The sequence below is a fragment of the Hoplias malabaricus genome, chromosome 18 (assembly GCF_029633855.1).
Source record: "Hoplias malabaricus isolate fHopMal1 chromosome 18, fHopMal1.hap1, whole genome shotgun sequence".
Lineage (NCBI taxonomy): Eukaryota > Metazoa > Chordata > Actinopteri > Characiformes > Erythrinidae > Hoplias > Hoplias malabaricus.
The window spans coordinates 11,096,904-11,122,898 of NC_089817.1; the positions used below are offsets into that span (position 1 = coordinate 11,096,904).

The following is a 25,995-nucleotide window of genomic DNA, read 5'->3' on the forward strand; positions in this document are numbered from 1 at the left end:
CTATTCATACGCTGCTTAAAAATAGAATTAAAGTCAAGTTCAAAACGATTGGAAGGCCATGATAAAACTTCTGAGTGAAAGTGAATAGAAAGTTTGCACAAAAATGAACTGACATTTTTAAGATCGTTTCCCACAGAGGATGTTTTAACTATTTTCAATCCAGGTGTAACTGATTCAAAACATTTCTATAAACAAAGGATAGTTTTAAACAATATAGACTCCATCTGTTTGATTTTAAGGATTCACAGGAACTAAGGCGGATGAACTGACTTGGCTTATCCCAGTAAACCCTGCCCCATTGTGTTTTTGCTTATTCAATTCAACTTGAGAAATAACAGACTGGAACAAGCATCTTTAAATGCTGAAGAACTGCATAGTATACACCTTGACTAACATTTTGGTCACAATGTTTCTAAACCACATAAAAGTGTTTCTTTTATACCCACTTCTTTTATTCTCTCAGTTATGTGCCATAACAAAACATACAATGATCAATGTGGTAATTAATTATGTAGCTGCTCTGGGTTTTCTGTTTGTCCACACATGCATCTTGTCACTTTTATAGACGATAGGTGACTGGAACATACAGCTGCTCTGGGACACTTCTGCAGTCCAGACACTGCCACTATAAGACCACTTTTAAAACCTCTTATAAACATTTACAAAAAAGCTCTGGGGCCAGAATGGGGAGTGCTTTGCAAAGCAGATGACTCAAGATGTAAAAGCTTCATACACTAGAAAGGCTGCTTTCCCTGCTTAATGCAGACCAGTGAGTGCACTATTAACACAGTCTCCTGTATTAGTAAACCAATATTTTATTAAAGCATGGAGTACGAGTCATTGTATTTCTGACCATTCTTAGAACACAACTTAACATTATGATTCTTTACGTATATCTAAAAAATTACACTAAGAACAGACAAAAAAAGTAATTCTGAAACAAAACAATCTAGGTACCTTAGTGTATATATTTATAGAGAAATGATGTGGACGGATGAGTGATGAGTTTAAATTGGCAATAGGGTTAACCTGCAAATTATTTTTGGAAAAACAATTTAATTCTGAATATTAAAACATTAAAGTTGTTAATATTAATGAGTTCATTTTTTAAAGCCCCTTAAACAAATCCAAGGTTGCTGCACAATTAAATTTTTAAAAATCAGCTTGTTTAATTAGAAGAGTTTAAGTGTTATAAAAAAAAAAGCACATTTAGCTAAGATTTGAAGTGAGTATCAGCGCCGGCATAATCTATAAACTTATAAACTGTTCCAAAGTTTGCGGGCTACAAACTGCCCCTCCAGTGACAAGTCAATTGGTTCGGCTAAAAGTCCAGCACCAGATGTCCTTAGTGTGCAAGAAGGGGAAGACAAAATACAAAGTGAATTACAGTAGTCAAGGGGCAAATTTTTGCATCAGTAATACTGAGAAATGGGCAAAATGTGCCATATTTCACAGATGACCAGGAACCTAAGAGAACGGGATGAAAAATTATACAGTGAATGGTATAACAGTCACTCCTATGTTAACTGCAAAAACAGAGAGTACTGATATCTTTTTGATTTAGGGTCATTAGAAAATATTTCAGTTGTTTAGTTTCAATTTCAAGAAAAGAATGCATTCAATGTTTGACTTCATACAGGATATTAGTGAAGGGGCAGAAGAGTACTGGGGGGTTTATGTGCAAATATAAATCACAATATCAACAGATTAGCAGTGATGTTAAAGTCTATGACTGTGAAAGGTATCACCAAGGAGCAGCATATCATCACTGTCAAATTAAAAACATGTATCTCCATTTTTGTGGATTTTTATCATTTGAAGACAGCAGCTGTCCTGCACATTGTGTGAATATTTCATGATGCATGGACCTACAGATATGGAAAAAAAATTACATTGACGTCCATTGAAAGTTAAGAATTTTTTTTTACTTCCCCTATAAAGTTATTTTGGAAGATTCACTGGACAGAGATGATACAGATTATGAAAAGGAGGGGCCCATGGGGAACACCTTGACTAACAGCAACAGCATTTCAGATTTATGTTTTCCAAGAACAAGAAGCTGAAATTAATTTGTAATGCAGGAAACAGCCAAGAAACAGAGATGTTGGGTTTATGCTCTGTTTTTTTTTCCAGAGCACAAAGCTCAGATGTAAACCATGGATATGAACAGTGAGAAAGAACAAGTTTAGATTTTAATGGTGCTACCTGGTTAAATAAATCTAAGACAGTGCCATTTTAGAGAGTTGTGACTTCAACAGAAAGTCTAGAAACAGGTGAGAGGGAAGAATTTAAAAAAAAAAACCCAGATAAATAGCTATGATTTTTGCAGGAGACAAAAGATTTACTCTGAGGTAAAGGGAAAAAAATGCTGGTTGTATCTCCAACGAGGCTGTGATCAGAAATGCCAGTCATAGATCCAGAGACAGAAGAGGAATGCAGATCAGCAGAACACAGTCATATGAGTGATCATGAGAGTAAGTAGGAAAATCAATGTGTCAAACTAAAACATATGAGCAGCCAATGCTTAAAAACCTTAGTTGGACATTTAAAACAAGCTAGAGTCAATAATTCAGAGTTTAGCCACAAATTAATGTGTGCAGTCAGGTAGATTTTAAGGATTCTTCGAGTTTTGAGTCAAATCATTTCCATTTTAAACTTTCTCAATCTGACATCAGCACTGCTGTGAGATCTTACTTCTGTCTCACATATGTTTCAAAAGACGGTACAGTTAGTTCTTACTGGATTATCCACTTAACTCCAAGCATGCCATTCCTAAGTGAATCACATCCAGAGCTTTTGCTGAAGCTGAAGAGCAGAGAGACCTCTTTTGTTTACCCCACTACTCAACTGTACATGTGAGAGTTCCTTAGTAATTATGAGCTGCTGAGTGCATTCTTCGCTGTAGCACTGTCCAATACAGATACAGATGCACACTATAGCTACCGGCATGTGTTCTATATTAAAGCAAAGCAGGCCTTCAATTCCAGCATGTGCTGAGCCAGCTCTGCCAACTCCATGCACTTGAAAGCACTGCAGCATCTACACTGAGCAGACTGAAGAGCTTAAAAGCATCTTAAGAGTTTAAGTTCTACTTTCTCCGCTGCATAATTTATCTCTTTCAAAGGAGGTGAAAAAACTTTTATCAGATGTGTGGGTTATACTCTAAAAATGCTCATGGTTAACACTTTTCAGGGGTTTTCATTAGAACTTTCAGATATTTTTTCGAAGATTCAGACATTTGTCATTCATCCAAAAATCTCTCTGAACTGCCCTACCCTTCCCTACCTCAGTGAAGTAGTACATGCAGGTCTTGCAAACAAAATCATTCCAGTATTCCTCCATTAGAAAGTGACTGATTTTAGATCAGGTTTACTGCATAATACCTGAAATCCAGACTAACAATATCCTCTCTTCATATTTCTACAACTAAAAGAAGCATGATTATGTAGCGACATTCATTCAAACCCATGAAGCCAAGATCACCCATGTAGCCCACAGTGGTTCAACCTGCTCTCTGAAGAGCTGAAGGGTTTTGTTACAGCACACAGTCATTGGTCTTACTGGAATAAAACATTGTGCTTTTCCTGCCTAAAGTAAATAAAATCCTGCAGATTCCACAAGGATCCTAGCATCCGAAAGGAGTGACTCAAGTTTTTTCCACTTTTTATTTTCTTTCAGTTTTCAGTCTGAACATAATAGTTTGTTTCATACATTTCCACAAAGATCAATTTTTGGGCAGGGTGTGCCTCATTTCAGCCAGGAAGGAGTCACTCCGGTGGCATTTATGTACATCAGCACAGCCGGTTTATCTTTGGGGGATAAACAAAAGCTTTATGCCAGTGACCTTCAGTGAATAAAAAGTAAAAAATGCAGATTCAGTAACAGGGCCTTAATTCTGATCTTTCAAGTCATCTCTGTTTCACTCACAGCCCTATACAGGTTGTCATCTGTCTCAATCTCTTTCTTGCTCACTGTCAAGACTAACATGCTCAATAGAGAAAGCAACAATGGTCACAGCTTGGGGTTTCAATATTTGTGCGACTTGGGGGAGAAAAAAATCCAGCTACTTTGATTACAAAGGCTTTGACGACAGACACAGGGAGTGTTCATAAGCCTTGACCAACTTTAAAAGTATCATTTTCCCCTTTATCTAAAAATGCCATCCTGGTCAGACAGGAGGTCAGACAGATAAAGCAGACACACTTCACACATTGGCTCTTATACTTGTCTGGACAAAAAGACAAAGCTGGCTACTAATGTCAGTGGTGTCCTCTGAAGTTGAAAATTTGAGAGTGCCTTATCTACATTAGATACAGAGACAGAGCTCCACCAGGATTACACAGTGATTCACCTGTATTAGTGAGCTTCATCTGTGTTAGACAGAACTTTAGCTGTATTAGACAAAGATTCACCTGGATTACTCAGCATACACCTGTGCAGTAGAAAGCTCCACCTGGTTTAGCCTGAGCTTCACCTTTAAAAGATGACTGTTTACGTGCAACCTGACAAACTTTTGATAATCTAACACATTCAGAGTAGTTTGTACTCAATTACAGATATGCCTGCATCTTTTATCAGGTTTAAGACCAACACAGGACCACCACAGAGCTGGGAAGTGGAGCTTTCTTTCTCAGCGCTGAACTGACACTGATGTTGTGAAGGTGTGTAAATGTGTCGCTCTAAGCATTCTGACATTTGAAAAGCCAAGTGAAATTGTCTAACGCATTATACAGAGCAACAGATGGACTGCAGTCTATAATGGTAGACCTACAAAGTGTACCTATTGGTCAGGGAGCTACTGACTGTTTCAAGTACTGAAACAAGGAGGTGGCTTTAATGTTATGACTGTGTGGTGTGTATGTCTAAGAAAGAAATCTATATTCAGCCATAAGCCTTGTGACACCCTGACATGGATAATATACTACATAGGCAGAAGAAAGGTGGGAGTGAATTGGGAGTGCTTCTATCTCATTAGGATAACTTTAACACCAAGTGACACACTTTGCATGTGTATAGTTTTGGATCTGACTACTTGAAATATGCATGGTAATGAGACGTTTATCACATTGTTCAGGATTGCACATTAAAACATAACCTGTGATGAAACAAATTCACTCTCACTGGGAGACTTTTTGTTGTTGACATAGCCAATGATTCACCTGTATCAGATAGGCCTTCATCCTTTTAGACGGCGCTGCACCTGGGTAATACACTATTATCTATCCTTGAAAATATCCAGCATTCAAACTGTCACCCAGAATTTTAAAACTCAGTGCACCCATACCTGCTCCCACTTGCTCCATCCCTCCTAAGTTCCAGAAACAAACTTGCCTAATCACACACTCTAGAGACAAATCTGCTGTCATCCACACAGGAGATGAGGCTTACTTGCAAAACAATGCTATATCATGGGCAAGAGTCCTACTAAGAGTGAGAGAGAAAAAGCATCATGAGTTTTATAACCAATTTAACCTGAAACAGAGTGCTCACCTCTTTCACACTGAGGGCCTGTGAATCCATACACACAGGCACAGCGGTTAGGGCCAACGCAGCGTCCTCCATTCTGACACTTCTTCTCACACACAGCTGAGAATAAAAACAGCAACAAAAAATTAAAATTACCAAAGAATAATTGTGTAAATAAATGATCAAGCCATGGTCCGACTCTATGTCAGTGATTGACACGTCCGCAGTGCAGTGCCACACGGCGACAGTGTGTACAAGGGAGTGGTTTTATATGTGAATCTATGGAATTCCACAAAGACCTGATTTAGGGGTTTAAACACAAAGGATTTGACATTTAAAACAGCTGATCCTTGACCTTTCCCATATGTTTCTCCAGCAGAATGACAGGAGAGTGAGACAGTCTCCCCTGGCCTTTCCTCTCCTGCAATTATCACTACTGCCCTTTCACTCAGAGATGAGCTGCTGTTTCTCAGTGTGATTTACACCTGCTTGAAGTCTGGAGTTTTGGACTAAAAAAGGAATACAGGTGGCACTGCAGATGCTGCTCTGAACAGCTGAGCTGCTGCTAACTTTCATATTGGATGTCTCCAATAATGCAAGATCCTACACCACATTTCCACAAGGAAAATGTTCAGTGTTAAAAAGTGAACATTTCTGTGAATGATGACTGTATTGTTGGTGAGCTTATTTTTAGGGCCCATCATCTCTTAAAAAGAGGTTATTACGGCATGGCTTAAACACTATATGTCAAAACATTTGACACACACTAATTATGATCACTGAATCCAGCTATACACTGCCTAGAGGGACATAAGCAATCCATCAATGGGCGGTGGAGCAATGGATCTGTATTCCTAGAGTGATAGAACCTGTGGTGGGTGAGTTGGAGAGCTTTTGTATATCAGAACTAATCATTCAACATCAATACCTGAACATATTAATTCTCTCAATGCTCGTCCCATTTCAATACCAAATTACCCTTATTTTCAAAGCTGGTGTCCATATAGTGTTTAATGCCATTTGCAAGTCAAACAAGTTATTTGGTTCATTTTCTTAATGCACTCACGCTGGCCACAGTAGGTCCCTATGTAGCCTTTCTGACACTGACAGTGATCCTCTTCGCAAATTCCTGCATTCATACACCTGATGCTGCACTGCTGGGCTGCAGCACAAAAAAAAAAGAGACACCATAAACTCATACTGTAAACGCCACACAAATCTGTCTACAGCCTGTTAAATCTCCACAACACTTTATGGTCCCTTTAGGACACAGTTACCTTTTAGGCAAATGTTTTTATTAACAAGGTCATAAAGCTGTTCAAGAAGAAAATAATAAGAAGCAGAGTTTTAACATCTCAGACTGGATTTTCGTGTTTTTTATCCCCATTCCAGATCTTGAGCTACTACTGGAAACTTACAAGATTTGGCTGCGCAGGATGGGGCAATCTGACCAGTGGGGCACGTGCACATGTTGGGCCTAGAACAGAAGCCATCACCACAGCTATTGCGGCATATGGCTGTAAGGCAGAAAAAGGATGAGACAGAATTACTATAACCTCCATTATCTGATTATAACAGAACACAAGTCTCCAAAAAGTTCTTTTACCCACAGTGAGATATATACAAGAGAAAATGTTTCAGCACCATTTAGAAGCAAACAAATGGAAGCCCAGTTACATGCTCCTATGCTTTGGGCCAAAAAAAGACACCTTCAGACAGCTGATTTATGTTCACTTACTTTCCTAAACCTAACCCTCACTCTCAGACATGTATGTGCCTATAGGAGCATATCCAAAATCTCCATTTAGCAGGATTTAACAAATGATCGAGACTATAACATTGTTGGAGAATAAACAGAGCTCTTAAGAGAATGCAAAGACACCTTAATGCATCTGATGTCCTGAAAAAGATTATGCGTTTAATGTTAGAGACCCAGGCCTCCACAATGACCCATCTGGTACACGTGAGGAATGTTTTAAACAAATCTCAAACAGAGCTGAAAAGCACCTATGTGAAACTGCTTTAGAGGAGAGGTGTAGAAGCCAGACAGCTGGCTACACAGGTGCATTGTGATTTTTCATAAAACCGATCTTTGGGATGAATGTTTTGTCTTATATACACTATTGCATAAAAATCAGAAAACATTTTGTATTATTTTGATTCCTAGTCATAAGGAAGGTATTGGTAATTCCATGTATTTGTACAAAATATCTTTGATTTCCACTGAAAAAGTAATATCATTTAATGGCAAATTTGACTGACAATACATGGATTAGGAGTTGACTCTTATATATGCTAATTGCTGTACATTGTGCTTACACTGATTAACTTGTAGAAAAAAATATACAGAAATAACAAGTATAGTGGGATTTCTACTGTATTCTAACCTGAAAATATGCTGTTATATAAAATGTCATGATAAGGCAACATTCACAGCGATTTGCTTACTATGTAAAACAAAACAGCAAGCAAAGGCATAAGCAAAATTATTAAAACTGCAATGTTCAACTGACCAGCTCCATAGAAATACAGTTTATCATCTGCAACATCTGGTGCATTACTTACGCACAATACACTGGCTGCCCCCGGGCAAAGTCTTCCAGCCTGGACAGCAGTAGGCGTGCAGACGAGATCCACACACATTGGGCCTATAGAGGAACAGTTATAGTGTTTCTCAGTGTCAGAGCAAGATGTCTCAGGTGCCACTGAACATGTTCTCATATCTCAACATCTCTGCTTTTAAGTGACTAGAATGTTGCACAAAATAAATGTATTACCCAGGTTCCCTTTTGCCTCTGTCTATGAAATTTGAAGAAAGCAATCCCTTTTGCACCTGTCCTGCAATGAAACACTACTCTATGTATTGTTCTACATGATTGGTGTGAATCCCATTTTTTCTTTTTTAAATGGACCACATCAGGGAAAGTGAATGGTTCTCATTTACTGCACATAAACAATGATTGAATATAATCAGATCATACCATTCATGCCATAGTCCACGTGGTCTATGAAAGCTCATATAAACTAAGCTGTGACAACAGTCTGTTCAGCTTCCGTCTGTTCATGTTGGAAACTATAAGTAGTGTTGAACAGTGAATGAAAAGTGGTCATTGACATATCAAACTTAAGGCAACACTGCCTAATTAAATGGATAAAGAGATTCAGAAAATGGCTGTGTAAAAATAATCATGAGCGTTATGACTTGTGACGCCTAACACATGGATTTTATTGAAAAATGTTGTCAGATCACTTGTGATAGACTTACTGGAATAAATATTGCAGCAAGTCAACATTTGGCCGATGACGAACTAAAGCATTTGGCATGCATCATCCAGGCAACTCAAGCAAGTAATTTGATTGCCCTGGGAGGTCTACACACATTGCCTCTAACTCAACCCTGCAGGAAGTGTTATGTGGTACCTCTCATGTACAAAAAACGAGTGGCTCCTTGACCAAAGATTACTGGTAAATGTACATTCACTACATCCTGTCTGAGACATTAGTACAGCAGTGAACTCTGCTAGCACAAATGAATATGGATTATGAAAATGTAAGCTTTCTCAGAACAAGTGTTCAGTTTATAGGTGTTCACAGCTGTTGCAACAAACAAGTGAAGCGTGGTCACACCGGTCAGTTTAACAGCAGGACCATTCTCCAGATAAGTTTCTTCTTCCTCGCTTCAGAGCTTATTCCTCCTTGGAGGCCCAATGTAAAACAAATTCTTTTACTCTGACTCAGTTTAGGCTTACATTTCACTGGCACATTTCAGTGTGGACTCACCCATTAATGTCATATATTTTTAGGTTTTGTCTTTGTTTAAGTTTAATGGCTTTGTTTACCTCTAAATAACTAAATAAATACAGAATTATCATGCTTTTTATCATGCTCACCCTTTCACTCAAGCCATTACACCTGTGAGTGTTTTTTAAAACGGGGAATAAAACCCAAGAGCCTGGAGGAAACCCACACAGATGCAGGGAGAAGACTAAACTCTTCACAGGCAGGGACCCAAAGAGGGGCTAAAACCCAAGACCTCAAGGCTCTGGAGCTGTGTGTCTGTGACTCTAAAACTATTACAGAGAAAAGTTTTGCCACTGAAAATCTTTTACACACCAAGATTAATATAATCTTTACATACATATCAAAAATATGTATCTCAGAAAAGTAATGTAATAAAAAAATTGAGATATAAGCAATATTAGTACATTAAGGGTCTACCAGGGGTCTGTTTTCAGGCTGAATAGCAAAGAATCCCTATGGCTTCAATGACTCACCCTCTGAGCGCCTCCTGTTTCCCGCGTCTCCTGACCCTGCTGACCGCGCCGCTTTCGGTCCGGAGCTTCTCAGTCCTCAAGGAGTCTGCGGACACCTTCCCCACCGTCACCAGCACACACAGAAAAACCACGACCCCGCACAGAGTCCAAAACTCCCGCACACACCGCATCATACACACTGGCAATACCCGAGCATTCGCCTTCACACAGCTACAGCGGTTATTCTACACACACGACACTCACAGTTAGAGCAGCTACAAGTCCATTCTCCTTTCAGACGCTTCAGCACCTCCGAAGTGAATAAAAACTTACTGTAAACAGCTAAACAAAGCCAAAGACACGACAAATATCCCGCAAACTAAACGTGTTGTGGGTCTGAGTGGAGTTCTGAGGAAAACTAGAATTCCTTCAGTCCTCAGAGCGGGGGGCAGAGTTACAGCAGAGCTCCTGAGTCTCCTACTCCACTTTCTCTCATCAGCGCGTGCACAGGTCAGAGCCCACAGGTGGGAGGTAAAATGGCACCAATATAACGACCACCCCCACCGCTGAGAAGCTGATGAAACTCTGCGGTTATAGTCGGTGTACATCAGCAAGTAAAAGTAAAAGCCCATGTTTAATGTTTTTAAACCACTTACGTAAGAAATATATGTGTACTTAAAGTATCACTCCGGCTTTAACTTACATATAATATGTTGTAATTAGCTGATGTAAATATATAGCTCTGCTATTACAGACTGTATTCTATCTGTTGCTCTGAATATCAGTTCACATTGTGCTATAATGTTCAGGATCCCAACAGGGCCACTAGAGCATTATCTGGTGATGTATCATTCTTAGCAATGCAGACACTGACAAGTGGTTGGTGTTAGTGTGTGTTCAGCTGGTACAACTGGATCAGACACAGCAGTGCTGCTGGAGTTTTTAAACCCCTCAATGTCACTGCTGCACTGAGAATAGTCCACAGCCAAAAATATTGAGCCAACAACGTCCAGTAACAAATAATGAAAGACTAGTATATGACTAGCACAATCTGTGCAGCAACAGATAAGCTTAGGTCTCTGACCTTATATCTAGTGGACCAAATATATAGGTGTGTCTAATACAAAATATAGTTTCCAATGTGTTGCCACAGAATTTATTATGAATTTCATTATGTTCTTGATATTTGGGCTTTGATCATATTTCTCACTCTTAGGCTATTAACAATAAGTGTTTCATCCTGTAAATGACAACTGAAGTTGAATCTCCCCATTGAGTGAACTATGAAACGATTGCTTATACACCCACTTACAGCATTTAACTTTTAAATCAAGTCTTCCTGTGACTGCATTAAATAGGATATTTCTGCCTGATATATAATACCATTTGTGTGGAGAAATCATTATTATGTTGAAGACTTCCATAGTTCACCACATAGGAGTAGGAGGCCATTTAAGATTGGCTCTTAGGTACTCATACTCATACTAAGCCTTAAAAAGTGAGATGTATCTGCTCTATCCCTTTTGGGAATACAGTAAATTAAATGGTATTGCAATAATCACTTCAGAAGCAACCACATCATAAACTGACTTTGCAAAAAACACACTTAAAAACAAATAATCAAAGTAAAATAATTCAGCATGAAAAAACATAACGCATCATGTTTAGAGCGACAGATCTTGGAGTACAGTCGTTTTTAAATACAAGCTCAGAAAGTGTGCCATCACTCCGGTTTTATGCTGCTGAGTCTGTCAATTGTTTTTACAGGCTGTTTCTGTTTAAAACATCAGTATGTCTTGGCTGACCTCTAGTGGACGGAAGCGTAAGCAAACGTTATTAAATGTGAAGTTGCTTGCATTTCATTTGTATTTTAACCTTTTCAAAATCTCCAACAAATGTTGGAAATATTTAAATACGTACTGTTAACACAAACATAGAGCAACACATTCTAAGAAAACCGGAAATGTCATTACATCTATTATACCAAGTTAATACTCAGCAGCAGGTAGTGTCACAGTCACACAGCTCCAGGGACCTGAAGGTTGTGGGTTCAATTCCCGCTCCGGGTGACTGCCTGTGAGGAGTTGGTGTGTTCTCCCCGTGTCCACGTGGGTTTCCTCCGGGTGCTCCGGTTTCCTCCCACAGTCCAAAAACACACATGTTGGTAGGTGGATTGGCAACTCAAAAGTGTCTGTAGGTGTGAGTGTGTGTGTGTGTCTGTGTTGCCCTGTGAAGGACTGGCGCCCCCTCCAGGGTGTATTCCTGCATTGCGCCCAATGATTCCAGGTAGGCTCTGGACCCACCGTGACCCTGAATTGGATAAGCGGTTACAGATAATAAATGAATGAATGAATGATCATAATCTTAATGAATGATCTTAATACTTTTAATTTGCATAAAAATGTTGAATGAACATATATCTACAAACTTCACCAGTTCACACCCAAGTACACTTGGAACACAATTTTATAGACAGAGGACAGTCACTAACATTTTTAGCAATATAATGAAATTAGGGAGAGTCAGTTAAGAGTTGAGTCAATGCAGATATGTTTTTAATAAGCCAAACGTAAATCTGATATTGCAACAGATTACATATTATTTTGATTTACATGTTTGAATCGGAATAACAATCTTATGGACAATTCATCTCAAAGGCAAAAGCCTTCATTTTTCATAGCTTAGCTTTACTTTTTATATATGCCTGTTAATGAAAATTAATCTTACATTACATAGAAATTGAAGGAATTAAACAGATGCAAGTCATCAGGATTTCCAGAATTCACACATTCAGCTTTAGCAGCAATAAGGTACAGCAGTTAAAATTTGTCATACAAAAAAACAAAAAAGGTACAGAACAAGGAATTCCTAGCCAGATGTCAGCACATACAAGCCTTGATTTAAAAACCAATTATCATAATCATATAATGATATACAGAATATATTCTCTCTCTCTCTCTCTCTCTCTCTCTCTCTCTCTCTCTCTCTCTCTCTCTCTCTCTCTCTCATGAATTTATGGCAACTATAGGACAATTTAATTAATCACTGCATGATGTAACAAGCAAATTTTACAAGTATAAAAGAGACTTATAAGCGTATAGGTCTTTTTTGAAAATAATGTTTAGAAAAACTTGTTCTCCATATATTTTCAAATAATATTATCAAATGTTTACACCATACCAGTGTGTATTGTATTAAATATATACAAAGTAATATATTGTAAAATGCAAAGGGACAGTGACATTTTTTTGTTTTGTGTCTGAAACTGGTAGGTTACAGCTCCTTAGGAACTGTAAGAAAATCATAATTTCTTGGACCAAAGTGACTAGACTAGATTATTTAAACTGCTCAAATGAAACCAAATCCCAACATGGTTACCAAGTCCAGATGCAGATACCATGGAGAACAGTCATTCTGCACAGTCCGATTACTTATATACTGCACTTTAAACTTACTGATAACCAGTGCCAACTGCTCAATAATCCAAGGGACTCAGTAAGTCAATTAGTCAATGAGAGAAAATGCCTTTTCAAGTCTGTCTCCAATGCTATCCTATGCTAACAACAAAAAAAGACAAAAATGGAAACACCAAGATTGCTGGAAATACATTCTTACTGGAGCACTATTTATTTACATTTGAAAAAAACACTAAGCTATATACAATGTAATCACTTTTAAAAACATCCATATAAAAACTTTAAACCTAAATCTGTGGAATTGTCTCCCAGTTAAATTGTTGATAAATATTTATTAACCATTATTGTTCAAGTTAATATATTATTTAAATAAATTAACTGACATGATAATAAAGACAATTACCAGTATTATACACAGAACAAAACAATGTAAAACGGACTATTCCACAATGTAGTGTGAATAAAATCCTACATAATTAGAGTTTAGAGTCTTATCTGGCCTGAGACAATGTCATCATACACATGCTGAGACAGGGGGACGTAGGTCTTCCTACAGCTGTCGAGAAAGTAGAGGGGGTCTTGGACTGACTGAGGGCAGAAACCATCCTCCACCAGCTTTTTCTTCTGCTGCTTAAAGGTCTCAGTCATGTCCAAGGAAGTCTGTGAGGAAGAAAAACAGATGTTTTCTCCCGAGAGAATACAGCACACATGACAGACTAAATTAGACAGGCTAAATGAAAAATTAGACTGTGGAAGATGGGGGGGCATCATTAGGAAACAAAGTTCAAAGAATTGCAACAACTGTTCAGGGTATGGCATGCATGATAATTAAAGGGTATCCACAGGGAACAAAATCACAACTGCTAATTAAAAATATGCTGATGCAATGAGAACAGACATCACACAAGTTCATTTACATCAGGCCTTATTCATCAATGTTGTGTACAACCAAATTTGAACATTAAGTGTACAAATTTCACTGACCGTTTTGTTATTCGTTTTTTAGACCACTGAAATATCTGTGATCAACCTCATATTCGGCAGTAATATAGCTCAAGCACCTAGTACTACATAACCACATCAGTGTATCAACTGAAAAAAAGTTTTCATTGTTTTTTCACCTTTACGCAAAGCTATATAACATCTGGACAACTGGGGTGTGCATTCCATGACTCCACCTATGATGATAACTCTTTGACCATTGAGCTGCTTAATCATTTTGATTTGTTGACTCACTTTTCAACCATTTACATGAATTAGGGTGTGGTTAATTATATGTAAATTATGGCCAATTGAGGCAGGTGCATTACAAATAAGTCCCTAGTGAGCACTAATTTTCATGTGTTGAAAATGTGCTGATTCAATAATTCAAATCTTGTCTTTTTATACAAGTTTCTGAATCAGATGCGTAGTAGATTGTCTGCTTTCAAGGTGGTTAAATCTGTGCAGGATTCAATACAACATTGATGAATAGGAGTCATCATAATAATAAAAGTGTAAACTTTTCCCTACTATTCACAGATAGGCTATTGAGTAAAAAATTCTACAGTTAGCTTACCTGTACTCTTAAAAACCAGGGCCAGGAGTATGCAGGAAGGTTCTGTACCAAATGATTATAAAGACACTCTCCATCCAGGTCGTGGCCTTCTTTTAAAACTACTGCTGCCATTCCAGCTCTCCCTTCATACCCTAACAGAATCAGAATCACAATGTGCATTGATCAGAATTGAAAGATACAGCGAAAGATACATATGTTGTGTTGGAAGGGTGTGTGTGTGTGGTGTGTGTGTGGGGTGTGTGTGTGTGTGTGTGGGGGGGGGGGGGGGTGATGGTCAGGGTTACTGTCTTAAAACTATATTTCAGTTAAATACAAGTTAATGGTTTCTCTTAAATTGCTATTCCAGCTAATCTGGAAAAAAAAAATTAAATAGGTGGCTCCTTATATATGTATTTTAAAAGGAAAAATTATGTGTTTTGTATGTTCATTTGAGACTGAGTGAAAATGCACCATTCAGTTCAATCAATCAATCAATCCACAAATGTTCCAGTGCTGATGAAAGGAATGATGGCTTGCTTGCCTGGGGGGTTCGTTTTTATCTGCTGCTGATCTTTTTTTCCCTACTGCTATTATATATATATATATATATATATATATATATATATATATATATATATATATATATATATATATATATATATATATATATATATATACACATATACACACACACACACACATATATATATATATATGCAGCTACATTGGATTTGATGATTTGATTTGATAAAGGAAATAAATTCATGGCTTGTCTCAAATTCAGATGAATATGAATGATACAATTATAAAGGTCAAAGATAATTCCAGTCACCTGGCACTGCTACGCCATAGACGTTAGCTTCCTGCAGGAAATGCAAACAGCCCAAAACTTCTGACACCTCTGTGGTGGCCACATTCTCTCCTTTCCACCTATCAACAACAAAGAAATAAGAACTCATATTGCATTTGTGGATTTATAAAAGGACTCTCATCTCATTCATAGTTTTACAAGTTTCACAGAACAATATTTAGGTCTTTACTTTAGTTCAGTTTTTTACAATAATAAAGAGGCTTTGTCCTTTGTTATTAAACTATAGACATATATTGGTGTATAAAATGTAGCCTATACCAGTATTAACTCCAGCACTACTAACTCGATGACTATTGATCAAAAAACAGCGGAACAGTGGATATTCGTAATGAAGCCTTTAAAACAACAGAGTTCATTTTAGGAGCTGTAATTCTCACAGGGAAACAAGGTGGAATTTTGATTCAAGAATTCCACAATGCAATGGGCAATTTATTCATTATTAACCATAAATCCTTTTTTTTCCTCCAATCACATCCTTGCACCAGTAAGCAAGTATGTAAACAAGTTTTACCTTGTTTTCCACCACTTGTGATTGTTGAAAAATTCTTAGCCGATGAACAATGTGATTTATTTAGAAATTATTATTATTTTATTAGACAGACACATCAGGAGTAAATATCTTCCAAAGAATTTGAAATACAAATCTGGCAAATAGTCAAAGTATGAATACTCCTGAATACGTCTTCAGGGTTGGACAGATAGTGTTAGAAAGTTAAGGTCAGAATGAAGGATATAATGCTTCAAAATTCAACTGTATACAAAAAGATGATGTCTCAGTTCAAAACAGTCTTCAACACAGCCAACATAAAGAGAACCTGAATGTGTACCATGTTTTCAAAATCTTTTCTGAAAATCAGTTTATGATTGCTTTGTTAAAAAAATAGTTTTATTCAAAACATAATCTCCTCTCCCTTCATGCCCTCTTCCATTGCACTTCAAATAAGATTTTTTTAAAAATTATGAGTTAAGCACATAATGGGAAGGAAAGAACGAAACACGGAGGTTGACGCTGCCTACAGGGTCAGTAGAACTGCCCTGAGGATATTTGTAGTTAAAGCCTTTGCCAGTAACCAGTAAATGATATCTGGCAAAGTCCCCTCCTCTGTTCCTGTAGTAAGATTTTCAAACAGATAATCCTCCAGAAACAGATATGTATTTACAAAGCTAAAAAGAGAAAAAAATATTACAATATAATAAAACCTTTCCCCTGGGAAACAGAGCAGAAAAATCCATTCTCTCTCGAGTCCCACTGGCCTACATTCAATAATTCTGCCTAGTGGTTAATAAATTACCATGTGTTTTTGTCAAACCTTGTGTTATCCACAATCTGCCAAACTTGAGGAAGACAAACGGCTCCATTGTGACCCCTGCTTTCTGCCATCTTCAATCAAGGCCCCCGAGCTTTTGACCTGATGGCATGCTTGATAATGGGCCTATTGTTCTCCAATCCTCTTGTCACAGCGACTACTTCCCCATTAACATCCCAGAAACCCCTCAACCAGCCGTGGAGGCAGTTCTCTTTCACACTACTCTAAAGTACATTACTCTCTATTGACAGGTCGTCTCTGGGATGGGCTTTGACAGGGGAGCGCTATGTCACTGCTGGCATTTTCATGAATGGAGGCAGCCTAGTCCTTGGCTTAGTTCTTCAGAAGCTGTGCCAGGATCTATTAGTCTCGGCCAGGTTTTCCACCACAGAGGGGTTGGGAAGCTTTCTGTACCGAGCATTCTCATCAGGGTGAGCTCATTCACATAAGGGCTAGAATTAGGGCTAGTCAGCAGAAGGGCTAAAGGCAATGAGAAATACAGCAGGGGGCTATCAATGGTTCACGGTAATTGGAACTAGGCCTGTTTTAGTTAATGGCAGCACATTTATCTTAACTTCGCTTGGCTACTTCCCATTTATTATGAAACTGAAAGGACCCAATTCCAGGACTTGTTCAAAGAAATGTTTTGACTGAATATGTGAAAAGGTTTAATCATGGCCTAGATTTGTCAGTCATGTTTAGATAAATAAACGGGAGAAATTGTGGGGAAAGTGCGTGCAACCAGAAACAGAGAAGGAAAAACAAGCTTTTTGGGAATACCTGAATGTGTCCCCAATCCTGTCTTTAAAATAGACAAAGTCTCTGTGGTCCTGAAGCATCAGGTCTCCGGTGTTGAAATATAAATCCCCCTCTTTAAAAACATCTCTCAGCAACTTCTTTTCAGACATGTCCTTGTTTCCCGCATAACCAAGAAATGGATTGATGAAAGACACTGGAGCCACCAGCAAGCCTACTTCACCTGAAACAGCAGAATCATGTTCACAAACTGACAATGAAAAGAAGAGGAAAATACGGACACATCATAATATATACATGTATATATGAAACATATATAACAAATATGATAGTGACTTAACCTGATAAAAATAAAGTTTACCTTTGTTTACTTTTACACAACGTCCGGAGTCTGTTCGAACAGGCTCGTATGTCTCTAGGTTGCATTTCAACAATTCAAAAGGTATAGAACGCTGCACACATTAGCAAACAATAAAAACAATATTGGTGTTAGAGTATCAGAAGAAAAATCTGTGTGACTATGCATTCAATAAATAAATCCATACATTAAAATTAATATCAACTCACCATAAATACACTAAAAATAGCTTTTGTAACTAAATTACAACATATAATCGTATATATGTTATTTTTTTAAAACAATTATTTTGTGCCCATATAAATGGATTTATAATAACATTTCCCCAGATGGTGCTTTTGCAGAGCAGTGAACATACACTATTTTTACATTAGATTGAAAGATCTTGACTACATGTAAAATGAATCTAGCAGTTAAGATAATACTCAAATCTGGACTGGACACTAAACATGGTCTTTGGTTAAAGATATGTTCCAGGCAAATTTGGTCAACCACAAAGTCTGGGGAAAAAGTTATTTACCTTGTTGAAACAACTGGCTCGGCCGATGGGTCCAATTTCCGTGGTGTAGTTAAGAAAGGCAATGCTGGCCTCTGTTAAACCATATGCTTCTCGGATCTGGATTTTCCTGAAGCGTCTCGAAAACTCCTTCCAGACATCTGGTCTAAGACCACTCCCTGCAGCAAGACGCACTTTATGTGCTGTCTCCTCTGGAGTCTAGCAAAAAGACCAGGCGCAAAATAAATAAATAATTTGAGTGTACTCTTTAATAGCACAGCTAATGTAATCTCAAATACGGCATTAGTATTGAAATATACTTGTTTTCAAGGAAAATCAATTAGTACTCATTACAGTATTAATGTCATGAAATATAATTGGTATAGGATTAGACAATAAAAACAATAGAATTGCATAAATTTGCAATAAATAAATGAATTGCCACTACCTTGGGTTGATTCACCAAGTATCGACAGAGCTCTCCAATATACTGGAACACTGTGACGTTGTACTTGATGCAGTCCTTCCAGAACTGGCTAGCAGAAAATTTCTTCTTCAGCACACAAGTAGCCCCTATGATCAAATACCCAGGCTAAAGCTGAAGGTTTGTAACATTAAATTGCACATTTCTAGGTCTGGGCTTTGAAATGCAATAAAGTATAATCACGGTATTAACAGAATCTACTAATGTACTAAAACTTACATACCAACAATATCAAATTTAAATACTGAATTCATATATTTTAGCATTGAGTCAGTGGGTTTATACACAATTTCAAAGCCCAGACTGATGATCAGCTGTTAAAAGAAACATTTTATTTGCACAATGTAACATCATAGCTTCTTCCTTAAAAAAAATCCTAGCACCAAAAAGCCAATATTTAATATCATTATTTAAATCAATTAATGAACAGATCCATGCATCTTATATAAACTTACTAATGTTGAAAGAACCCTGGGACTGCATTTCACTTATTCTTACTTATACCTTACTGCCTATACTGCCATATTTCATTCCAACACCAATTCCTAATCCCAGCTTTGTGGGTCAAGACTTCCAGGAATTGTGTTTGTTTGTAAAATCCATTTGCTACCATATTGCTTCCTGAGGTTAAGAGCAAGGGATATCCTGCAGGCCAAAGAAACAGAGAACCAAATATACCTTATAGCTGCTATATGTACTTAGCAAGAATGGACTCAAGACCCTATCACAAAACAGAAAACTGCATCCCCAAATTTGAACATGCATTAAAGCAAATAGTACAGTAATACCACTACACCATTAGTGTGTCAGCAACTGCATGTACTTGATATAATTAGTTATCTCTCCAGGTTTGGTAATAAACTGCAATGAGCATAATTTGATGAAAACTCAATAGCAAATTGCTTCACAATTCCAGTAAGCCAGTACCATACCTAGATCAATGCATCCACCAATGCCTAGTAGAGAGGCCGCCATGTGGTAAAGTGGCAGAGTGAGATAGATGGTGTCATTTTCATTGGCCCCACAGAGACGGAAGAAGGCCATACTCATCACTGCTTTGATGTGACTCACTCGGGCAGCTTTCGGAAGCCCTACATGAAAAAGAACAATCATGAACATAGTGAAAAAAAGCTATAAGATGTATAATACAAATATCAGGTAACTTCAATCATTTCAAGACCAACAAAGATTATCATAATGACCTGTGTGAACAAGCTTGAAACAGAAAAGTTTCACAGGTTTTATATTTGCGGTTATCAATTGAAGACTTTTGTCTCAATATGCGCCATTCCTAGTAACAGAACATTACTAAGTCAGCTGAGTCCCTGTTTATACCTGGCCATAAAATCCAATCACTTTCACCTGATCATTATAAGCAAATAATCATTTTGCCAAGGCCTTGTCTACACTTGATTTGTCAGACAACTAGATACAGATCAGACCATTTTCCCTTACAATTTCCAAATTAAATAGTTTGCTCATTTAAAACATGTCTTTACAGCTTTAGAAGCAAAGATGTTTTAGTCCATGAGCTGCACTTCAACAGCTGTCTATTGTTAAAAAAGAAATATCTTTCTCATATCATTTCCATCATGTGTGCAAAAGCCTGTTACTCTTACATAAGTTTACTGGCAAAGCTGAATATATTTTGGAAAAAAATAAACATGTAAAAACTATAAGCATTTCAATATGTCAAGGCCTGCATAGTGGTCAAAGACCATGAAAGCAGTAAGTGTACACTCTGTATCTGCCAAGCTCACATTGGGAAATTCATGGGCTTTATCTTTTTTTGGACTAGGGTGGAGCTCCAGTGTGCAGCTCTTCGTTTGGGAAAAGAATGTTTTCGAACACAAAATACCATGACCCAAACCACATCCTCCGCCCATTAACACAAAGAAAACAGTTGGGAAGTACCTGTGGTGCCCGAAGTAAAGATGAACAGGAAGTTGGATGTGAGGTTTGGTGGGGGCAGTTCTATTTGTGGCCTCTGGGCTGAAGCCAGCTCTACTTTGTCCAGCAATGTTTTGACGTTCGGATGTGAAGAGTTTTCAGCCATCACCCACACATCAATGGCATTGTCTGAGAGAGTTGGCATGATGTCATCCAGAAACATGATTAAATCTGGAGAAAAAAGGACAAATCCAAAATAGTGGGGGTTTTTTTCAGTAATAAAATGTGGAAACCTCTTTCAAACAAGACATAAAAAATATGTCTCTATTTTATATATATATATATATAGGTTATATTTATAAGCAGAAATCTAGCTGACTCTTTTTGAGCCTTGTGGTCTGCAGCCTGTGATATATGCTTAAGCTTATACAAGTTCTAGGCTACTATTGATCCCACAGAGTTCCCCAATGACATGCTAAATATTTCTTCAAGATATAGATCTCTATGCAGCTTTCAGGTAAGTTTTTTAAGAGTGCCCCCGTAGAAATGATCAAATAGATTCACCATTTAATCCAATTTAAACTCTTTTAATCATACAAGACCTTTACTCGACACACATCTAGACATTTTTTATTTAAACTCAGAACAGAATTACACGCAACAAGCACTGCATTTATTAGGTCAGTATATCCTGAACTAAGCCTAGTTTTTAGTAGGCACAATTTCAATACACTATCAACAATGCAGAAACAGTGTACTCAGTTTTAAATGTGAGTTTTTGAGTGTGCTGTGTTCTCACTCTGAGCTACTGATCTGCAATGTAAATCAGGTAAAAGTATTGTTATTTGCGTGTGAATTTAGTATGGTCTACTCACTTCTTACCACTCAGTCATTCACAGACTGCAAACACAGCACACACAGTTCTTGGTATGTAACTTCAGAGTTCAACAAGCTCCAACAAGCTATCCTGTGTTTTAGAGGTTTGAGCTCATTGACAGGAAAACAGTGTTCTTCACAGAAACTGTGGTGAAAGCTTTAAAACTTTAATTCAAAGTGTATTTAAGAGACTATGCCTTAGGTTTAAAGCTTGCTTAAAATACTACACCTGAATTTTACATACAGTATACTTCAGTTTAGAGCCTGTTTAACAGATTGTACCTGAATTTGAAACTTTTGTTTGAGAGACTAGTTCTGAATTTGAAACATATTTTAAAAACTTTAGCTGAATTTAAGGTATATTTAAAAGACTACCTGGATTCACAGCCTGATTAAGAAACTGTACCTAAATGTAACGCGTATTTGTAGGCTATACCTGACCGTAAAGCGTGTTAAAGACACCGTACCTGTCCCCACGATGATCGCTGTAGCTCTGCAGCTGTGGAGGCAGTGCTGAAGTGCCTTAGGTTTGATGTTAGTGTTGAGGAAAGCGACCTCGCAGCCGAGCTTACAGAGTCCCAGCCACACGCTCACGAAGTCGGGCTCGTTGCTCATCCACAGCGCCACAGTGTCTCCATGGCTGAAGCCAGCCTCTGCGCTGAATACGTGGGCAAACTTGTTGCTCCTCTCCTCCACGTCTCCGTACGTGAAGACTCGCTCCTCGAAGACGAGGAAGGGCTTTCGGGGGCTCTCTTTTGCACGCTGGATGAAGCGGTCGAGGTAAGTGAAGACCCCCATCTTCATCCTCGCCATAGTCGCCCCCCCGACCCTCTTTATATTAATGTAATAAATCAAGTCTAACCAAAAGTACGGGTAGAACATCATCTGAAACAGCAACAGAGCAGCGCCGCCCGCTAGGAGCGAGGATAGAGCCCAGTAAAACATCCTCGGCTTAGACAAAGTTCGACCGCTGCTGGAGTTTAAAACCGAGAGCCGTTGAAGAGCGATGGCATTTAATATTTAAATAGCTTCACGCGCCACCGCGCATGCTCAGTCTCCAGCTCTCAACCAAAAGAGTTACAGCAGCTTCCCAGAGACTTCCCTTTAACATTCGCTAACCTGGGCTTTCAGAGGTGTACTAAGTGTGAAGTGACGTCGTTTGCAGAAAGGACATTCAGGGAATATGTGTTTTATAACTTAGCTAATAAAATTAACTTATGTAAAATACGTCCATTGAAAGTTTCTGGTTCCTGAAGACGGTGTTAGACGGCACTGTGACGCAAAAGGTCGCTGTCTCACAGCTCCAGGGAAGTGGTATTGTGGGTTCGAACCCCGCAGCGGGTGACTATTGTGATGGGAAAATGCAGATTAACACCAATGAGCAATGATTAATGATAACTAATGACACTGTATATTAAGGGAGTAATTGTATTGATTAATCTTGATTAAATCTTACAAGATTAAGATGTAGGCCTCAGTGTGCTTGTGGCCTTAAAGGACTTGTTATATTGTGTCCTCAGGATATGTAAGGAGATGACTGTGGAGACTGTAGGAGGGGGAAGTGCTGAATTGAGCAATTCTGATTCAGAATAGGGAATTAGGTCCTCAGATAGAACGGAAAAGGATGGTTGATGGAACGAGAAATGATGTACGTGCAGAAGGGGCACATGACTGTTGGGTGTATGTGACTGGGGTCCTACATAATCTGCAACAAACGTGTGAATAAACTAGAGATTGGAGAGAATACTTGACTCTGTGTCTTTGTTCCTCTGATTTCTCCTCGGGCCTGAGAATCGGTCTTCCTTCCTGGTTGTACTTAAGACTATTACCATAACAACAAGTCTCTGAGAAATTTTGTGTGTTCTCCCTGTGTCTGTGTGGGTTTCCTCTGGGTGCTGCGGTTTCCCCCCACAGTCCAAAAACACACGTTGGTAGGTGGATTTGTTACTCAAAAGTATGCCTAGGTGTGAATGTGTAAGTTTTGTGTCCAGTATGTGTTACACTTTGTGCCCTGTGATTCCGGGTAGGCTCCGATCCCACCTCGACCCTGAACTGTAAGCGGTTACAGACAATGAATATATTGGACCAAGTATAGGTTTAGAATCTTTGCACTCTCTAAAAAACATTGACTGCAAATACGCAAATTTCCTCAGCATTTACAGAAAGTCTGACAGCTCAGAAAATGTAAATTTAATTGACAAAATTGGATAAAACATTTTAATCAAAGTTTGTATGCAGAAATAATTTGGAAACATAGTAACAGAATAATAGACATATATATATATATATATTTACTAACGACACACATTTTGACTGAAAGTTTGACCTAGCATTTTACGCAATACTTGAATTATTTTAAAGAAAAAAAAAACAGTTTACAGGTTTTACAAAATTTCTGACAAACTTTTACAGAGTTTATAAAATATAACAAAGATGGATTCGAAACAGGTTTCCACATTCAGTTTACAGAAAGTTTGCAAAATTTGGCAGAAAATATGACCAAAAAAATTTTTATTTTTGAACTGACTTTCAGTCAAAAACTGTCAAAAACAAATGAAGCAATATAATCACAATATACAAGTGGTCCCACTCATTCTTTTTAAAGTTTGAATTAAACAGATCTAGTAACTAGCGCTACTCAACATAGAGCCACAAATAATGTCAACCCATTAAAACCTCTGAATCCAAACTGTAACCAAAGAGTTGGCAGTATTTTTTCCTGGTGTCATGATCTCAACAATGTTATCCTCAAGTCTACACCACAAGGTTGCGCTATAGTTCAAGAAAAGACATGCTGGCTTTGAAACTGCAGTGAAAAGACATGATGAACACTGGAGATGCCACTCTAGAGTGTATTGGCTCTGCATGTGCGAATTGGCTGCTCCAAAGTAATATACTTTAATTACAAAATGACCAGTTTTCCTAAACAATAACTCTACAATTAGTTTTAGCATAAAATGTGTTGCTGAAAAGAAGCAAGCCATGGGTGTAATATTTTGATTAAGTTCTACATGCTCAACTTTTGATTAATTTAGAAAAATCAATATAATGAAACCCATGTTTGCAATTACATACTCCTTACACATGTATTAAAATCTCTATTTAAAATGGTGTTCCTCATTACACATGCCTTTACTGGCTTAAAAAAAAGAGATTCCCGCTGGTATATTTTTATTGTTTTTTCACAGTTAGCAAACTAAGTTACTGTGGGTCATATAATAAGACCATTTCTATTAAGGCCCAAGATAATTCTGGATACTGAACACACAAACAGGTTAATTCAATTACCGATGAAATCATGTTTTGCAACATGTTTTGCAACATCGTGTCCTGTATGTTATTTAAATACTTTAGCCTGGCTGACCGATCCTGGTCCTGCAGCTTTAACTTCTTAGTCTGACTTAATGACCTTACACTAATGTTTACATGTTCCTGATCGCTTTGATTTACAGAGATGGTGTTGGGTTAAATTAGGGTTGGGATTAAGCTCTGCAGAATTCAGGACTGGTCAAAGCTGACATGGCCTACAATGCTGGTCTTGCACATCCGAATAAGCTTTAGATTCTGAGTGGTACTGTCCTTCCTCTGTATGACATGACATAATGTTTAACATAAAATTCATAAGTAGACTTTTTCTAAATTTTGGAAATCAGAAACATTTATATCAAACAAAGTATATATGCACATACACAGCAAATTCACCAGTGTTAAAACAACACTGTTAGTGTAATAATTTAACAATCTCAGTGTTAACACTAATAGTGTTGATTCAACACTGGAGAATTTGCTGTTTAGAGAGAAAGGAAGACAGGGAGACAGAAATGGTATTGATATCTGTTTTTCCATTTATTCATTTATTGATTTTCTGTAACTGCTTCATCTCTGATCAGAGTTGTGGTGGGTATACGGAGCATACTTTTAGCAAGGCAAGAACTTCCCTTGGACAGGGGCCAGTCCATTGCGGCCTATTAATATTTCAGTGTATGTCTAGAGCCGCTAAACATCGTGACTGTTACTGCTCTGATTGTTAAGGCGTGGCACAAGAGCCAACGGCAACAGACGTCACACCCTCAAAAGACAGATAAAAACACACGCAACACAAACCTATCCCCCGGGCTCTCTGGAGGACACGCCCCTGTACTGACAGCTGGGAGTCCACGCCCATCTCTCGAAACTTCACTCTGAACACAGACTTCACTGAAACTAGAGGACACGCCCACCTGTAACCCACGTGGCCGTAACTAATGTAGAACTCATACATGAACCCAACAGAAAATTAATAATT

At 38.0% G+C, this 25,995-nt stretch overlaps 2 protein-coding genes across 2 annotated transcripts in view; both read right to left on the reverse strand.

The window, feature by feature from the left end:
* Positions 1 to 10,195, reverse strand: part of LOC136674577 (fibrillin-2-like) — a 69,891-nt gene extending 59,696 nt beyond the window's left edge. Inside the window, exons 1-5 of the mRNA XM_066650629.1 lie at positions 9,741 to 10,195; positions 8,032 to 8,114; positions 6,885 to 6,983; positions 6,533 to 6,628; positions 5,491 to 5,586 (exon numbers count right to left, since the gene is read on the reverse strand). Of these exons, the coding sequence (XP_066506726.1) occupies positions 5,491 to 5,586; positions 6,533 to 6,628; positions 6,885 to 6,983; positions 8,032 to 8,114; positions 9,741 to 9,913 (547 nt within the window). The 5' untranslated portion in view covers positions 9,914 to 10,195. The remainder of the gene's footprint in view (positions 1 to 5,490; positions 5,587 to 6,532; positions 6,629 to 6,884; positions 6,984 to 8,031; positions 8,115 to 9,740) is intronic.
* Positions 10,196 to 12,147: 1,952 nt separating this feature from the next.
* LOC136674574 (long-chain fatty acid transport protein 6) lies at positions 12,148 to 22,686 on the reverse strand. Its single transcript, XM_066650625.1, has 10 exons — positions 22,178 to 22,686; positions 20,859 to 21,065; positions 19,877 to 20,035; positions 18,909 to 19,033; positions 18,485 to 18,679; positions 17,968 to 18,058; positions 17,631 to 17,829; positions 15,505 to 15,602; positions 14,694 to 14,824; positions 12,148 to 13,795 (listed from the first exon to the last, which is right to left on the reverse strand). Exons 1-10 carry the CDS (start codon positions 22,653 to 22,655, stop codon positions 13,619 to 13,621), a joined length of 1,860 nt encoding a protein of 619 aa, XP_066506722.1. The 5' UTR covers positions 22,656 to 22,686; the 3' UTR covers positions 12,148 to 13,618.
* Positions 22,687 to 25,995: the final 3,309 nt, after the last annotated feature.